General features: G+C 43.8%; 1 protein-coding gene and 1 long non-coding RNA gene across 7 annotated transcripts in view; one reads left to right on the top strand and one right to left on the bottom strand.

The window, feature by feature from the left end:
- LOC311517190 overlaps positions 1-16762 on the bottom strand; it is a 40905-nt gene extending 24143 nt beyond the window's left edge. The window contains exons 1-2 of one of the 2 annotated variants that reach the window (XR_014710631.1): positions 16668-16762; positions 14828-15121 (exon numbers count right to left, since the gene is read on the bottom strand). This is a non-coding gene — a long non-coding RNA (uncharacterized lncRNA). Of the gene's footprint in view, positions 1-14827; positions 15294-16667 lie in introns of those variants that run through there. The other variant, XR_014710632.1, reaches the window with a different exon arrangement.
- The window catches only part of TERT (telomerase reverse transcriptase), a 138230-nt gene that overhangs the window by 74959 nt on the left and 44855 nt on the right, over positions 1-18416 (top strand). For all 5 annotated transcript variants that reach the window (XM_084621794.1, XM_084621795.1, XM_084621793.1 and 2 more), the window contains 3 exons: positions 2710-2836; positions 3174-3235; positions 13223-13347. In XM_084621794.1, coding sequence (XP_084477920.1) covers positions 2710-2836; positions 3174-3235; positions 13223-13347 — 314 coding nt within the window. The remainder of the gene's footprint in view (positions 1-2709; positions 2837-3173; positions 3236-13222; positions 13348-18416) is intronic.

The following is an 18416-nucleotide window of genomic DNA, read 5'->3' as shown; positions in this document are numbered from 1 at the left end:
GTCCACTTTTGCTTCCCCTACTAATTCTTTCCGGTTTGTGAGCAGCAGATCAAGAAGAGCTCTGCCCCTTGTTGGTTCCTCTAGCACTTGTACCAGGAAATTGTCCCCTACATTTTCCAAAAACTTCCTAGATTGTCTGTGCACTGCTGTATTGCTCTTCCAGCAAATATCAGGGTGACTGAAGTCTCCCATGAGAACCAGGGCATGCGATCTAGTAACTTCCATGAGTTGCTGGAAGAAATAAGATGCCTTCGTCATCACTCCACTCTAGTTTAACATTTCAAATCCAACCCAGATCAGTAGTGGTTTCCGAGAAATGCATCTGATGGTCTGTAGTTCAGTTTCAAGTGGACAGATGTCTGTAACACCACAACCTTATAACCTCAGGTGATATTACTGGATATCTTGCTGACGTTCTGAATGGAAGAACTAAGGATTGAATGGGCTATGGAATTTGATTAATTTCCTGTGGATTATTGGGGACTAAACATGCTGCACTCCAGTAATATTCCCTTAGTGGGGCTAAGTCATATTGATTGAACTGTATTGTGGAAAATTATAATGGTACCTCCCATGTGTGTACCTGATCTCTGGATAAACTTTGTTTTCTAAGTTTGTCAGTGAGGCACTTTTCATCACCAAAAATCATATGAAAAAGATTATGGTTCTGTTTCTACTCTCCCTTTTTTGTGGGGGTGTATGTGCACACACAGTGTGTGTATACATTTTTTTTTTTTGTTCATGGTTGGCACTCTTAATTTTTTTTTCTTTAAGGAGAGAATATACACCCATGGAAACTGTATCTGGTGAAAAAGGAGGTACTCACAAGATGTGAACCAGTGTTTTAACAGTAGGGATGGAGAAGGAATGGTGGACTTGAGAAATATTTATAGATGGCAAAGTGAAAGGTTCGAGAGCCTAGTTTCAAGGAGAGAAAATGGAGGGTAATCAAAGATAACTTCAAGGTTGCTACCTAGAGGATGGTGGAATTGTCATCTGTGATGGAGAGAGAATTGCTTAAATGGCCTGGGAAGAGAACTTTAAAATAGGACTGATGCATGTGTGTTATGAGAGTGCTCTATATCTGCATGTAAATAAATACGGTGCCAGTAAATGGCACTCAAGAAGATGAAAAATTATTTCTGGATTTTGTAGGATCAGGAAAGCTCGTTGATGGGCTCAGAAAATGGCTTCTTCTGTGCAGCTCTTTACATGGTGCTCTTAACACAATGCAAGCAAAGAAACTCTTGACGCTATGGACCCACGTGCTGTGGGAGTATTGGTGGTGGGGAGAAGGAATGGGGGTGGAGGAACTTACAGAACTTTGGAATGCCTCTTGAGAACGTCTTTGATTTAGATGAGCTTCACTTAGGTTGCTAATCCTCTTATTTTTAAGGGCCATCAGGAACCACTATAATCATCGAGTCTGACTTCCTACCTAACATAGGCATGGAATTTCACCCAGTAATTACTGCAGCAAGTTCAAAGTTGGTTGAGATAAAGTCTATCTTTTAGAAAGACATCCATTTTTGATTTAAATATTTCAATCAATGGAGAATTATCCCGTTCCAATGGTTAATTACCCTCACTCGCTGTTTAAAAAAGAAATGCACCTTATTTCTAGCGTGAATTTGTTTGTTTCATCTTTCACCATTGGACCTGTTGTGCCTTTGTCTGCTAGATTAAAGAGCCCTCTCCTATCAGAAATCTTATCCTCATGTAGGTACTGTAGACAACGATCAAGTAACCTCTTAACCTTCTTTTTGAAAACCTATGTAGATGGAGCTTTTAAAGTCTCTTGCTGAAAGGCAACTTTCCAGATCTTGAATTCAAGATCATTCAAGCTATTGTCTAAACCCTCTCCAGTTTTTCAATACCTTTTTAAGTGTGGACACCTGAACTGGTCACAGAATTCCAGTAATAGTTTCACTGCACTAACGCCATATACAAAGATAAAATAACCTCCCTCTTTCTACGTGATATTCCCTTCCTTATACATCCATGGGAGTACACATCTACAGTATGGCCTACATTCTTTGTTCCTAGATGTATATCCTAGGTCATATTAAAATGCATGGTCTGTATAAGTGACCTGTTCTTTTTATTTACCACTGATTCTTGTGTCATCAACAAACAATTAAATAGAAAAAAATGTAAATTCATTGCTTATAATGATAGTGAATATTACTGCCCCGAAACAGATCCCTGCAGGACCCATTGCAAACATCTCCCTTGGATGATCATTTCCCATTTACTTTTTGGCACCTCTGACCACTCCTTTAATAATAGTAAATAATACAATCTGTATAGAATAAAAAGGGAAGAGCTAGTCAGAGTGCAAGAAATGACTTCAGGAGGGGCTGCTGAAAGTCCTGAGGATAAAAAAAAACGTACTGGAAATGGGGGCGGGGGAGTGTTGTGAACACAAATATTCAGGATAATTTAAGGAAGAAAGTATGGGGAGCAAAAAGGGAAAATGAGTCATCATAGCAAATCCCAAAGGGATGTATCCTCTTTGCAGCTCAAGCTCTACCTGGATAAATCTCCAAAGAGGTAAAGGGAAGGGCAGTTATAAGTATATCAGAGGAAAAAATACTAGTAGCAATAGGAAGATAGTACATCTATTTTAATCTTTTTCTACCATTTATGGAGTTAATTTACAGAAATAATCATGTTAAAACTGTATTGTTTTTCCTCTTGTCTTTGTAGTTATGCCTGTACTTCTATCAGGTCAAGTCTCTCCTTCAATTCAAGCAGCACAGCAGGGAAAAACATGAAATACAAACTTGTCACAGTCTTGAAGCTGAAATGTCATAGTTTATTTCTCAATTTACAGGTGAAAATTGAAATACTTCAATTTTTTTTTATTTAGTGTTTCCAAAGTAATTTTAAATGTCTTTAGTTCTGACACTTAGTCTGATTGTACAAAATGCTGAGCATATCTTGGAGGTGCTGAAGTTACTGAAAATTGAGGATGCTCAGCACTTTGCAGAATCAGACCCTTGCAGAATTGTGTGAATATGTGATGATAGGAATTTTTCAAGGGTGGTATAAAACCTTATTTCTCTGTGGTCCAATCCCAGGCTGTTGGATTTGAACATAACATACATTTTTAGGAGCACTCTAATATACATTTGTGTAGATTGATTTTTTTTTTGTATCTTTTATTCTAGGTCAACAGTCTTAGAACAGTTTTCATTAATATTTATAAGATATTTTTGCTGCAGGCCTACAGGTATGTCAATGTCTTCTTCAATAACTCAGAAAATTTCAGTACTGTTATATGCCATGTGAAGGAGCTGTGGATTAGAGAAAAGTAACGCCATAAAAGTTTGCCCTGATAGTTTTTGTATCAAGTTGTAGCATTCTTTCTACAGGTATTAAAATATATCGGCCCATGTAATGTTGTAAGGTTCAGGATGTGCCAGTATATGAAGTGTGTGTTTAGGTTAACCTGCATTTTAATAAGTTGATCAGGAAGCGGGTTTTTTTTTAAATATTTTAAAGCATCCACAAGTGACATAAGGAAGAAGGAATCTGGGATGAAATACTGTTTTGCTCCATTAGGATGACCAGAAAACATAATTCATTAACCAGATTGTACTGAGAACTATGTGTCTGGTGCAAAACTGTCAGGACTTTGACCTGTATTCTTCTGGTCCTGATTAAGGTATAATTCTCCCAAGTTAACTGCAGTTTCTTAACTGCTGATAATTTTTAATGATTTTACAGCTGAACAAGTGTAGCTGTCCTCAGTGAACAGTTGTTGATCATCAGATAAAGTTCATATTCTGGTCAAGGATGAATAGAAATTATCGCAAGTTGACAACCAGCTAAAAAAAGAGACATTTTAATCTTTGTGCGTCACATGCTGCTCATCTGCATTGGAGGTGGGGGAGAGCAAAGTAGAACACAAAGGGATGGAAAAGCCCAAAACCATAGAAATGGGGGCCAGTAATATGAAGTGTGTGTTTAGGTTAACCTGCATTTTAATAAGTTGATCAGGACGCAGGTTTTTTTAAAATATTTTAAAGCATCCACAAGTGACATAAGGAAGAAGGAATCTGGGATGAAATACTGTTTTGCTCCATTAGGATGACCAGAAAACATAATTCATTAACCAGATTGTACTGAGAACTACGTGTCTGGTGCAAAACTGTCAGGACTTTGACCTGTAATCTTCTGGTCCTGGTTAAGGTATAATTTTCCCAAGTTAACTGCAGTTTCTTAACTACTGATAATTTTTAATGATTTTACAGCTGAACAAGTGTAGTTGTTCTCAGTGAACATTTGTTGATCATCAGATAAAGTTTATATTTTGGTCAAGGATGAATAGAAATGATCGCAAGTTGACAACCAGCTAAAAAAAGACATTTTAATCTTTTTGCTTCACATGCTGCTCATCTGCATTGGATATGGGGGAGAGCAAAGTAGAACACAAAGGGATGGAAAAGTCCAAAGCCATAGGAATGGGGGGCAATGTAAAAACCAACTAACTTGCTACCCATAAGATTGTAGGAGCCTCTCCATGCAAACCATGCATGATGGGGCATGATGATGTTGTCCTATAATTCAGATGAGCTAATTTTGCAAAATTCTCTTGTCAGTCTGTATTCTGTCCACTGGACCATTCCCTGGCTGGTGAGGGGAGCTGGAAGTAATATTCTTGCAATTGTACTGTATTCCCCAAACTTACAATTCAGAGCTGATAAACTGTGGCTTGTTGTCAATGACTATTTCTTCTTGAATGCTAAAAAGATGTCTTTTCTTAACTTTTCTTTGACGTTTTGACTTGTGGGTCTAATTCTAATGACAGGTTTCAGAGTAGCAGCCGTGTTAGTCTGTATCCGCAAAAAAAAAAAAAAAAAAAAAAGGAGTACTTGTGGCACCTTAGAGACTAACAAATTTATTTGAGCATAAGCTTTTGTGAGCTACAGTTCACTTCATCAGATGCATTCAGTGGACTAATTCTAATGAGTAGATTTCTACAAATTTAGAAAAATATTCAGTGTTATCATATTGGTAGGCCTCCCCTGTATACACTGGTCTAGTGCTTTTCTTTTCTTTTCCAAGGGCTATCGTTAGGGCCCTACCAAATTCACAGCTGTGAAAAATGCATCGCAGACGGTGAAACCGATCTCCCCTATGATATCTGGCTATTGTAGGGGAGGGGCAGGGCTGGGTGCACCTCAGCCAGAGGCTCTTGCCGTGTGCTGGGCTCCAGTGGCTAGTCCCAGCTGGGCTGGGGAGGGATTAGACTTCCTCTTCCCCTGCATAGGCCACTCCCAGGGCTGGGTCAGAGCCACCTCCGGGAACCTCCCCCCGTAAGGCTGGCCCTGCCGCCCCCTCCCCCCCGAAGTGATGACCGCTTATATCCTGTGACCCTCACTGCTACTGGTGGTGGCACTGGCTTTAGAGCAGGGTGCTACCCTGCTCTGAAGGCAGTGCCCCTGCCAGCAGCAGCGCAGAAGCAAGGGTGGCAATCCCATGACCGCCCTACAATAGCTTTGCTATTCCCCATGACTCCCTTTTGGGTCGGGACCCCCATAGTTACAATATTATGAAATTTCAGATGTAAACATTACACTGACTATTTTAAAAATCCTATGACTGTGAAATTGACCGAAATGGACCCTGAATTTGGTAGGGCCCTAACTATCATGTAATGCTGTGGCTGAACGGTTGTTTTAATTGTGTCTTTCTGACACCAGACTTGCATGATTTACCATGCATTTTAGGTGAGTTTGTTGGCCCACTACACTGACATTTATGCTTGCTTCCACCACTTGACTACAAATAATTATTAATAATGATAATTGCCACTTTAGATGTCAGTCCTACCTTTATGCACCACTGCAATCCTCAAAATCCTCACTCAGCTGTCACCAACTTTGTAAGTACCTACGTTTCTCCCAGTGAGCATGTGCATAGCCACCTCAGACTAGGTGCTTGGGTGCCTACCTCATGCTAAGCCAAAATGGTATCCTCAAACTAGGTGCTCCCCCCCACTTGTCTTGTCTGTGTGGGCATGCTCAGAGCATGCATAACCCCACTCAGAACAGGAGGTGCTCCTGTTATAACCTTTTGTCCAGTGTCTCAAGAACTCCCGCATGATATGGGAGACCCAGGTTCATTTCCCCCACCCTCCTTAATGTTGAAAAGGAATTTGAACTTAGGGTCTTCCCTCTCCCAGGAGAATGCCCTAAGCACTGGGCTATGGGCTATTCCAGGGCAGGTTTCTCTCAATGTCTGCTGTTGAAATTGTTCCACTTTTTATAAATAGTAACTATGCATTGGAGCAGTGGGACTAGAACATGGGTCTCATATTCCAGGTGAGTGCCCTAACTGCTGGGCTGTAGAGTTTTCTCTCTTTTATTGGCCCAAAGATTATTTAATAACCCACAGTGCAGTAGCTAGGGCATTTCCCTGGTGAGTAGGAAACCCACATACAAATCCCTTTCCCCACCTCAGGCAAAAGGGGGAATTGAATCTGGGGCTCCCATATCCCAGGTCAATGCTGTAACCGCTGGGCTAACATTTATATGGGGGCAGTGGTGATACCACCACCTCCTCCAAAAAACAGCTTAGGCATCTAAATCCAGGAGAGGGTTCATGGCTATGAATCCTAAGCAGAGATAGGTACCTCCCTCTGGCCTAGATGTAGGCACCTAAATCCCATTGAGGGACAGGAGTAAGGACCCATCCTCTCCTCAGCATGTCCTGTTGGCTAGCTTTGGCAGCTCCTGGTTCACAGTGCTGGCTTTTGTGGATCCCGTTCTTCGGCATTTGTCTCTCCTCATGCATTGTAAAGGGAGCTTGGTCACCTAATTTGGGACTGGGGATTCCACTGGGTGGCAAGGAGCCTAAAAATCAGGCCTTGCAACACCAAAGTCCCTTTGTGGGTCTGACCCTGTGGAAGTACAATGCAATAGGCATAGAAAATCAAATTTGGAAAATTTTCTTTCAAAAGTCCCTTTGTGGGTCTGACCCTGTGGAAGTACAATGCAATAGGCATAGAAAATCAAATTTGGAAAATTTTCTTTCACTGGATAGAAGTCACAGGCTGTATGCACAACGTCATTAAGTCACTGCGCCAACTGCATCTTACAGTTGTGTATCACCACTAGTGGCTATTTTACATTGTTCTAATCTCTATAGCGAGACTGGAAGGCCACTCAAAATGACTCCCACATGTTTCATAATACATTTTAGGTGGCAGAATTTCAGTTCGAGCCTTTCTTTCTTTTTTTTTTTTTTTTTTTTGGTGGTGGTGGTCTGCCCTTACTCCCCTTTATAACTCATGTGTCCTTAAGAACATAGCTGACTTTGTTGTAGGATGCACTTTTGTCTGTTAAAGTCCAATAGCCTTGATTGCCTTAAAAACTTGTTTTAACCTTTGTGTTATAATCTTCTTCTAACTTCCCATGAACTAAAATGTCTTCCGTATACATTTCCATTCCCTCCAAGCTTTGCAGTATTTAGTAGGGTTTGACGCTGAATGGGAACAAATGAAATCAATATCTTCTTTTTCTAAGTTACATTATAAAATTTGTCAGCTTGGTATTCTCGGGGGGGTGGAACTTGCCAGCATTTACTAACTACATCTAGTGAGGAGACCATTACTGCACCAACTAACCAACTATCTTCTGCTGGTGTAAATTTTTCTAGCTCTATTGAATACTACTACTTCTGTGCTACTTGAGGGATGTGGCCCTTTATTTTCCGTGGCAAGAGCAATATACCTTTCCCCCCCAGTATTGACTCATTAAACTTGTTTAAGTCTACAGATATCACCATACCTGCATTTGTCATACAACTCCATAGGGAGACACCATTCTGTTTCAATACTTCACTCTAATACATCATTCTATTCCATTCTAACTGTTGTTTCGCTTTGGAAGCAGCAGGTTTGGGGAGAGCTCAAAGGACATAGCCCACCTTTCAAAAGAACTTGCACAGGTTCTCCCTTAGTAAGCCACCTTTCCAACACCATTTCAACTTCCTATGTTTTATGTGGCCTATCTCTGTGGCTGTGGTTTGATCTCGGAGATTACTTACAATGGATCCATTAACGTCAAAGGTGTGAAACTCTTACTGTGACACAGGGTCTGGGATCCCTCCCTAAGCTATATTTCGTAACAAGGGAGAATGGGTAAGAGAAAAATCCAGTCTGCCTACTTGGATGGCCTAAGTCGTAAGTGTTCGATAAATATTTCTGTTCTGTAGTTATATCATATGATGATTATGAAACACTTTCCATTCCAAGAAGAAAAGGAGTACTTGTGGCACCTTAGAGACTAACCAATTTATTTGAGCATGAGCTTTCGTGAGCTACAGCTCACTTCATCGGATGCATACCGTGGAAACTGCAGCAGACTTTATATATACACAGAGAATATGAAACAATACCTCCTCCCACCCCACTGTCCTGCTGGTAATAGCTTATCTAAAGTGATCATCAGGTTGGGCCACTTCCAGCACAAATCCAGGTTTTCTCACCCTCCACCCCCCCACACAAATTCACTCTCCTGCTGGTGATAGCCCATCCAAAGTGACAACTCTTTACACAAGGTGCATGATAATCAAGTTGGGCCATTTCCTGCACAAATCCAGGTTCTCTCACCCCCTCACCCCCCTCCCAAAAACCACACACACAAACTCACTATCCTGCTGGTAATAGCTCATCCAAAGTGACCATTCTCCCTACAATGTGCATGATAATTAAGGTGGGCCATTTCCAGCACAAATCCAGGTTTTCTCACATCCCCCCCACCCCCATACACACACAAACTCACTCTCCTGCTGATAATAGCTCATCCAAACTGACCATTCTCCAAGTTTAAATCCAAGGTCGAAACAGCAGACTGGACTTCTACATAGAGTGCTTCCGCCGACGTGCACGGGCTGAAATTGTGGAAAAGCAGCATCACTTGCCCCATAACCTCAGCCATGCGGAACGCAATGCCATCCACAGCCTCAGAAACAACTCTGACATCATAATCAAAAAGGCTGACAAAGGAGGTGCTGTTGTCATCATGAATAGGTCGGAATATGAACAAGAGGCTGCTCGGCAGCTCTCCAACACGAGTTTCTACAAGCCATTACCCTCTGATCCCACTGAGAGTTACCAAAAGCAACTACAGCATTTGCTCAAGAAACTTCCTGAAAAAGCACAAGATCAAATCCGCACAGACACACCCCTGGAACCCTGACCTGGGACATTCTATCTACTACCCAAGATCCATAAACCTGGAAATCCTGGGCGCCCCATCATCTCAGGCATTGGCACCTTGACAGCAGGATTGTCTGGCTATGTAGACTCCCTCCTCAGGCCCTACGCTACCAGCACTCCCAGCTACCTTCGAGACACCACTGACTTCCTGAGGAAACTTCAATCCATCGGTGATCTTCCTGATAACACCATCCTGGCCACTATGGATGTAGAAGCCCTCTACACCAACATTCTACACAAAGATGGACTACAAGCCGTCAGGAACACTATCCCCGATTAATGTCACGGCTAACCTGGTGGCTGAACTTTGTGACTTTGTCCTTACCCATAACTATTTCACATTTGGGGACAATGTATACCTTCAGATCAGCGGCACTGCTATGGGTACCCGCATGGCCCCACAGTATGCCAACATTTTTATGGCTGATTTAGAACAACGCTTCCTCAGCTCTCGTCCCCTAAAGCCCCTACTCTACTTGCGCTATATTGATGACATCTTCATCATCTGGACCCATGGAAAAGAAGCCCTTGAGGAATTCCACCATGATTTCAACAATTTCCATCCCACCACCAACCTCAGCCTGGTCCAGTCCACACAAGAGATCCACTTCCTGGACACTACAGTGCTAATAAACAATGGTCACATAAACACCACCCTATACCGGAAACCTACTGACCGCCATTCCTACCTGCATGCCTCCAGCTTTCACCCTGACCACACCACACGATCCATCGTCTACAGCCAAGCTCTGCGATACAACCGCATTTGCTCCAACCCCTCAGACAGAGACAAACACCTACAAGATCTCTGTCAAGCTTTCTTACAACTACAATACCCACCTGCAGAAGTAAAGAAACAGATTGATAGAGCCAGAAGAGTTCCCAGAAGTCACCTACTACAGGACAGGCCTAACAAAGAAAATAACAGAACGCCACTAGCCGTCACCTTCAGCCCCCAACTAAAACCCCTCCAACGCATTATTAAGGATCTACAACCTATCCTAAAGGATGACCCAACACTCTCACAAATCTTGGGAGACAGGCCAGTCCTTGCCTACAGACAGCCCCGCAACCTGAAGCAAATACTCACCAACAACCACATACCACACAACAGAACCACTAACCCAGGAACTTATCCTTGCAACAAAGCCCGTTGCCAATTGTGCCCACATATCTATTCAGGGGACACCATCACAGGGCCTAATAACATCAGCCACACTATCAGAGGCTCGTTCACCTGCACATCCACCAATGTGATATATGCCATCATGTGCCAGCAATGCCCCTCTGCCATGTACATTGGTCAAACTGGACAGTCTCTACGTAAAAGAATAAATGGACACAAATCAGATGTCAAGAATTATAACATTCATAAACCAGTCGGAGAACACTTCAATCTCTCTGGTCACGCAATCACAGACATGAAGGTCGCTATCTTAAAACAAAAAAACTTCAAATCCAGACTCCAGCGAGAAACTGCTGAATTGGAATTCATTTGCAAATTGGATACTATTAATTTAGGCTTAAATAGAGACTGGGAGTGGCTAAGTCATTATGCAAGGTAGCCTATTTCCTCTTGTTTTTTCCTACCCCCCCCCCCAGATGTTCTGGTTTAACTTGGATTTAAACTTGGAGAATGGTCAGTTTGGATGAGCTATTATCAGCAGGAGAGTGAGTTTGTGTGTGTATGGGGGTGGGGGGGATGTGAGAAAACCTGGATTTGTGCTGGAAATGGCCCACCTTAATTATCATGCACATTGTAGGAAGAATGGTCACTTTGGATGAGCTATTACCAGCAGGATAGTGAGTTTGTGTGTGTGGTTTTTGGGAGGGGGGTGAGGGGGTGAGAGAACCTGGATTTGTGCAGGAAATGGCCCAACTTGATTATCATGCACCTTGTGTAAAGAGTTGTCACTTTGGATGGGCTATCACCAGCAGGAGAGTGAATTTGTGTGTGGGGGGGTGGAGGGTGAGAAAACCTGGATTTGTGCTGGAAATGGCCCAACCTGATGATCACTTTAGATAAGCTATTACCAGCAGGACAGTGGGGTGGGAGGAGGTATTGTTTCATATTCTCTGTGTATATATAAAGTCTGCTGCAGTTTCCACGGTATGCATCCGATGAAGTGAGCTGTAGCTCACGAAAGCTCATGCTCAAATAAATTGGTTAGTCTCTAAGGTGCCACAAGTACTCCTTTTCTTTTTGCGAATACAGACTAACACGGCTGTTACTCTGAAACCTTTCCATTCCAAGAGTAACTCAAGAGGATATTAAACAGTGGCTACTAGAAGTTAGACATTTTTAAATCAGCAGGGCTGGATGGATAACTTGCATCCAAAAATTTTAAAAGAACTGGCTGAAGAGCTCACTGAACCATTAATGTTGATTTTCAATAACTCTTGAAAAAAGAAAAGGAGTACTTGTGGCACCTTAGAGCTACAGTGAAAGCTTATGCTCAAATAAATTCGCTTTAGCTCACGAAAGCTTATGGTCAAATAAATTTGTTAGTCTCTAAGGTGCCGCAAGTACTCCTTTTCTTTTTGTGGATACAGACTAACACGGCTGCTACTCTGAAATAACTCTTGAAACACTGAGGAAGTTTCAGAAGAGTGGAAGAAAGCAAATGTTATGCTAATATTTAAAAAGGCTAAATGGTATGACCCTGGTAATTATAGTTCTGTCAGCAGGGGCAATACCAGCCTCTTCCCGGTGGTGGGGCTGAGGTGGGCTAAGAAAACTAGCCAGGGGAGGGGGGCTGTGCCCCTTCGCTCTCTGGTAAATTCTGGTCGCACCCTTAGCCAAGAGGCCCCGCCTCCTTCCCATTGCCCCAGCCCTCTCCCGGTTCCTCAGGTAGGTGCTGGCCCCCACTTGCCACAAGGCTCTGCTTCTCCCTGGCCCCTGCTCCTCAGGTAAGTGCTGGCCCCACCTCTTCCTCATCCCACCCTTGAGGCCCTGTCCCCTGGCCAGGTTGGAGGCCAGAAACCAGAGCTGGGAAGTGCAGGGTGGCTGCTGCGCTGGCTGGTGTCATGGTGCAGGTGGCCAAGGTGCTCCCCTGTCTCCTCCTGCTGCTGGTGGTGCCTGGGGTCATGGGGCTGCAGCATCTCTTCAGTTCCCTACCACCCTTTGACTACTTGCAGCCAGTAAGAGCCACCTGGGGGGGGCGCTTTTCTGGGGCCAGCAGAGCCCTTGGGGAGCAGCAACCACGGGAAGTGGGGCACAGGAGCCTGGGCTGGAGCAGGTTAGTCCAAGCCATTGTGGGAACCCCAGACCCTCCATCTGCCCTGGGCGGCATGCCCTGGCGGGCAGGGACACAGGCTTGGGACTGCTTTTGGGCCCCCCCCCAGCCCCTGTCCAGGCTTCCTCTGCCCTGTTGCTGGTGGCAGCACTGCCTTCAGAGCTGGGCACCTAGCCAGCAGCCGCCACTCTCCAGCCACCCAGCTCTGAAGGCAGCGCCACCGCCAGCAGCAGTGGAGAAGTAAGGGTGGCAATGCCATACCATGCCACCCTAACTTCTGCATAAAGTTTGATCTTTGCACTGGGAGGACTGGCTATGGGGGGGGGGGTGCTAAGGGAAAATTTGGGGAGGCTATAGTAACAAGCCCCGCACCGCCCCGGAGGGACTCTATCCTGCTGTAGCAGATGCTGCACTGGGACCACCTGAAAGCTGCCAGAACAGCTGTTGCTGGGAGTGGAGGAGAAGAGATTTGGCCTGAGTTCCCCCACCACCATCCTTTAAGGAGCACCATGTGGGGCAAGAACTGGGCAACCTCTTCTTCTTTTCCCCCCACCCTGTAAATGTATGTCTGTTTTCTCCTCTCTTCCCCCCACTGTGACCCGCAGACCCAGCATCTGATGCCAACAGTTCATTCTTCCCCTTCCCATAAGGAACTAAATGGGGCTCAAGTTTCCCACCCCCTTTCCAATGTTTTTAATTTTTTTAAGGTAATCACTTGGGATTTTAAAAGTTTAATAGACTCTTTTATTATTAGGTTCCATGCATGTGTTCTCCAGCTTCCCTTTAACCAGCAAGTTAGAAAAAACCCTTGCTTCTTCCTGAGGATCATTTCTGATACTGCATCATGCTGCTATTCTATTTTGAAAACCAAAAACACAGGTACGGCATGTTAAGTGGTTATGAATATCATAAAATAAAGAAGAATTTTAAAGTTTTAAAAATAGACACATGACGGGGTTCAGAAGTGCAATCCGGACCAGTGAGGGGTTGTCACTTGCCTGCAATGCTTTGCTGTTGTAGCTTACAACTAGCCTACCAGTGTATAGGTCACACCCTTAGTGTCCGTATGCTAGACAGTCCTTGTTCAGCTGTTCTGACCTCAGTAGCCTGTCTACAGCACCACTCTGGCTTCTACCAGCCTTGGTTGCAACCAGCAAGATGAGCCAAACTCACTCTTAGTTTGTTTACCAAATATGTAAAAATGGACCATTGTCTTTTCCTGAAGATTGGGCTGCTCAGAGAATCAAATGTACATTTCTGTGTCTAATGTTTATCAACAGGTTTGTTTATTAACTCCCTGATTTGCCTGGCCTGAACACATTTTAGTTATCCTTTCAGAATATGTCCATAACTCTTAATACCACCACAGACATACATCACACAAAATTACTAATGATCAGTGAGTTGTTGATCTTCAGGCAATACCTCACAAAGCATATTTTTCACAAAGATTATTACAGTAGTGTTTACAATGTGAATACAGGATGCTTAGTGTCACCACGCCCCCCTTACAAAGCTGCAGGGTTGACCCACTGGTTGACCCATTGGCAGCAGGTTAGAACCTACTGTTCTCCAACCCCTCAATATGGTTAATTACATCTGAAATGACCATCCTAAATCTATAGATTAAGGGGCACCTTTCCCCCTCCTTAGCATCCATACTTCCTCCAGCAGTTGCTTCACACCCTCTGGGTCACCCAGCCCAGAGTTCTGTCATCCCTGAAAGTGTTTACTCAGCTCTCTTACTGCTCCAGGTCTGCCCTGCTCTCAGTGGAGTTCTGGCCCACAGTTATTTACCTAGCTGTGCCAGAGTCCCACTGCTCCTAGCAAATCATTGGCGACAACACCATCTAGCTGTGCCTCAGTTTCCTTCACCCAAAACAGTAAAAAGTTGTCACCCATTAGGACACGAAAACAGGTCTCATCCCCCTCAAAGTCTGCCCTGCGCCCAGCTGAGTTCTGATCCACCACCATCTCTCTGCACTCAGCAGTTTCTGGGCCACTGCACTGTCTAGCCTTGCCTCAGTTTCTCTGCTTTCAGTGGAGTTCTGGACCACAGCATTCCTAGCTGTGTCAGAGTCTTTAGCACATGAGCAGATCTTGTGCCACGGCACCTTTTCAGCTGTACCACAGACACATTCAGCGCTGACGCCATTTCCCTGGTGAGGGTTTACTGCTTCAACCACTGAGTCTGGCTATCGTGGGCTTGTATCTGAGCCCTCGGGTTCAACCTGGTTACCTCAAAACAGCATACAAACAACACATCAAGAAAAAACACTTCCCACAGTCAGAATCCTGGAATAACTTTTAGAACCCATAATATCAAAGGCTACAGGCAGAGTGGTAGGGTCCATCATACCCACATCTGGTTGTCTGCTAGCCTCCTATCAGGTACACCATTATGTCCTTCCTCCTGGGTTCCATGAGCATGACTTGCCCTCCTCTTCTGTCTGAGCTGCCTTTTTGTCCTTGTCAGCAAGCTTCTGTTGTTCCAGCTCTGCTTCCTGACTCAGACACCTGATCTCCAGATCTGTCCGTGTCTCCTCCACTAACAGCCTTTTCCATTCCAACCTCCACAGCTCTGTACCTCTCGCTATTGATACTGCTTCTGTTGGATCATCTGGGGAACCATCTGCTTAGTCTCCTGCATGTCCTGTAAGAGAAAAAGGGACCCTTATCTGGCTCCCAGTTTGCAGCAAGTGCCCCATTCTGTCTCCTGGTTTATGAGTGCAGCATGGCTACTCGCTCTATTTGCTTCTGAATCTGATCAGCTGCTGCAAGACCTCACTGTGCAAACAGCTCTTTTAACTGTTTCTTGGTGAGCTCAGCATCTGCTTCTTTGCACATCCTGCCTTTTCTGCTGCTTAATCATATTTATGCCTTTCTTTGACTGCTCCCAGCCTTTTCACTTGAAAATCACTTAAAACTATTTCACCAGTGCTTAAAGTGTAAACCTCAGTTATATTAATAAGCTGTGTGTAAATCCTGCATAACTGTGGCACTGCGACAGGGTTCGGGTAATGCCTGCCTGCAATACCACAAAAATAGAGGTTTCAGAGTAGCAGCCTTGTTAGTCTGTATTCGCAAAAAGAAAAGGAGTACTAGTATTCCTTTTCTTTTCACAAAAATAGAGTGCATGCTTTTTGCTGACTATGGTTGTCCCAGGCAGAGAGCCATAGTAGCAAGGCATTGTAAGGTACTCAGGGTCATGGGGTAAGAGGTGACACAACTCTTCTCTGGTCTGGAGTGCACCCCAGAATGTTACAACACCTCAGTGGCACAATAGCTGCAGTCACTGTTATGCTCATCTGTTGTACTGGCAGTGAATCATTCTCCCATACCAGGGTAACTAGTATGAATGATCAAGCAGCATGTTCTATCAGAAACAAAATGTTTACCTATATAACGTATGTAGAGAGGAGGCATTTCCCTGTTTTGGATAAAATAATGGAGATGTCACAGTTCACATTTAATAAATCCTGAAAGCATTGACAACTGCAGCTTTGGGACTGATCAGAGACAATTGATATACAATTGAGGTCCCTTTCCTTCAGCCAGTAAAACCACTGGGGATGGAACTAATTAACAGATTTTACTTTTAAATTCTCAGAAAATAAATTCAATAAGTGTTTGTGTGATGCAATCCCTGGGTGCAGCCTGGGACTGTGAGACCGCTGTGCTCCCTTAACTCTCTCCAGCCTCGGCTGTCTCTCACAATGCTTTGCTAGTGACAAGCAGCAAACCCCTGCAGGCACTGTTAACACTCAGCACAACAGTATGTGGAGGCCCCCACCTAGCTAGATTGCATGAATGCTCCCAGGGTCACTCATGAATCACACAGAGAAAGGCACCAGCCAGATCCGCCCAGATCCCAGCACTGTACCTCAGGAATATGCTGTTTTGCATTGCTCAAGACGAGCAGTGCTGATTTATTAATTGGTTCATCACTTCATGTATAGAAAGTGAATAAACACTAGCCTTTGCAAACCTGAGCAGATTACCAAACACTTCAGGCAAACTCTTTGATAAAGATTAACAGTTAAACAAATGTATTGACTACAAAAGGTAGATTTTAAGTGATTATAAGTGATAGGCAAAAAATCAGAGTTTGTTACCAAAATAAAATAAAATATAAGCATGCAGTCTAAACTCTCAACCCTATTAGACGGTGCAACATCTAGATTAAGCATTTTTCTCACCCCACTGGATATTGCAGTTCATAGTACACAGATTTCACCCTGGAAACCTGGATCAGTCTCCTCTGTTGGAGTCTTAAGTATTCTCAGTGTCCTTGTTGCTTGCAGCATAGGTGGGGGCAGGAGAAAGGCCCAGCATGGGGCCCCTGTGTTCTGTTTTATACCCTCAGTCCCATGTGCTTGGAGAACACAAGTCCAGGCATGTCTGGTGGACATTGCTGAGTCTCCAGGCAAGGTTGAGCAATTCCCCTGGTGTGGCCTCATGCAGGCGGGTCATTGAATTGTAGTTCTCTTGCTGGACAATGGTTGTTGATGCGTTGTTTGACACTCCGCCTGGGTGTTGGTTACTTTCCTTGCTGTTGTCTCTGGGGAGCTAATATCTGGCTGATTCCCCCAATTTACAGCATAATTTAGTGACAACCACACAATAAAATTCTCATAACTACATATGCATTAATGATATACATATATGGATAGAAAAATTACTTTCAGCAGATCATAACCTTTCCCCAGATATCTCACATGGACTGCTCTATATGCAAGATCACAATTATGTATTGATGAGGAATATGGGGGTTACAGGGCACTCCCCCAAGGTACAGAAAGTCACAGTTGGGTCCTCTCATCCTTCATTATGGAGTCGTGATGAGCTCCTCCATAATACATAACCTGTATATGAATTAAAGGTACTTACAGTACATTTCTGCAGAGGATCTCATTGCTTTGCAGAGGTGGGTGAATACAGTGGACGACCTCAAGTGTGGTGTTTACCACCTTTAACTTTATTTATATTTCTAATATTCCATGTACTTAGAATTAAGGATTATTACAAATATTGTGGTATCTGCTTAAATGGTTACAATAAGTAAATGCAAGTTTTTGAGTGTGTTCACAGTATTATCTCAGGTTAAGGATAAGGAAACTGAAACACAGAGATGCTAATGAACTTGCCCAACATCACAACAGAAATTATTGTCAGAGTTCTGTACAAATCCAGGTTGCCTGACTCCCATTTCCATAGTCACTAGGTTACTGCCTCTGATACACTTTTTAAAAACGATATCATATTATGTAGCCTGTAGCATATGCCTGTGGTTGCCAACAACCTGTTCTGGGCTGAGTCTATGCTGTAGTCAAAGGGGTGATTGCATATTTGCACTAGCATTAAGCTAGCTAGCATGGCTAAAAATAACAGTGAAGATGAGGTGGCACAGGTTGCAGCCTGGGCTGTACAAACATGCCAGGAATTTTGGGTATAGGCTCACATTGCTAGCATGCACATGCTCTCCCCCCAGCACTCATTCACTGGAGGCATTCCTCCTTGTGTGTACCTTTATCTTTCTGTCTTTTCTCCACATAGGCAATGACTATTGGGAGAGGATTATTTTCCTGCCCCATGGGGAGGGCAGATGACACTGACGTTGTGCTCTAGGCTGAGTGACTTAGCTTACTCTACCTGATCTACTCTCAGACCAGGCACAGTAACAGAGTCCCAATCAACTGCTCACTTTGGTCTCTGCTGTAGCTTCTGCTTGAGGTAGACAATGAAGGGTGAGGAAACTGCAGACTGCAAATGTGGAGTCTGGGAGTGGCATCTTGGAGCACTATGGGATGGGAAAGAGGAGATATTTGAGAGGCAGTAGGACTTGAGGAGAGAATGCAGCAGGGGAAGGGTTGGTTTATATTAAGATACCAGGTAAGATTGATTATTTGTTCTTGCTTGAGATGTCTTTCTCCTGCCTCTTCTATCAC

Source organism: Lepidochelys olivacea (genome assembly GCF_965140295.1).
Source record: "Lepidochelys olivacea isolate rLepOli2 genome assembly, chromosome: 2".
In the NCBI taxonomy this organism is placed as follows: Eukaryota; Metazoa; Chordata; order Testudines; family Cheloniidae; genus Lepidochelys; species Lepidochelys olivacea.
This window is presented reverse-complemented; position numbering and strand designations above follow the sequence as displayed.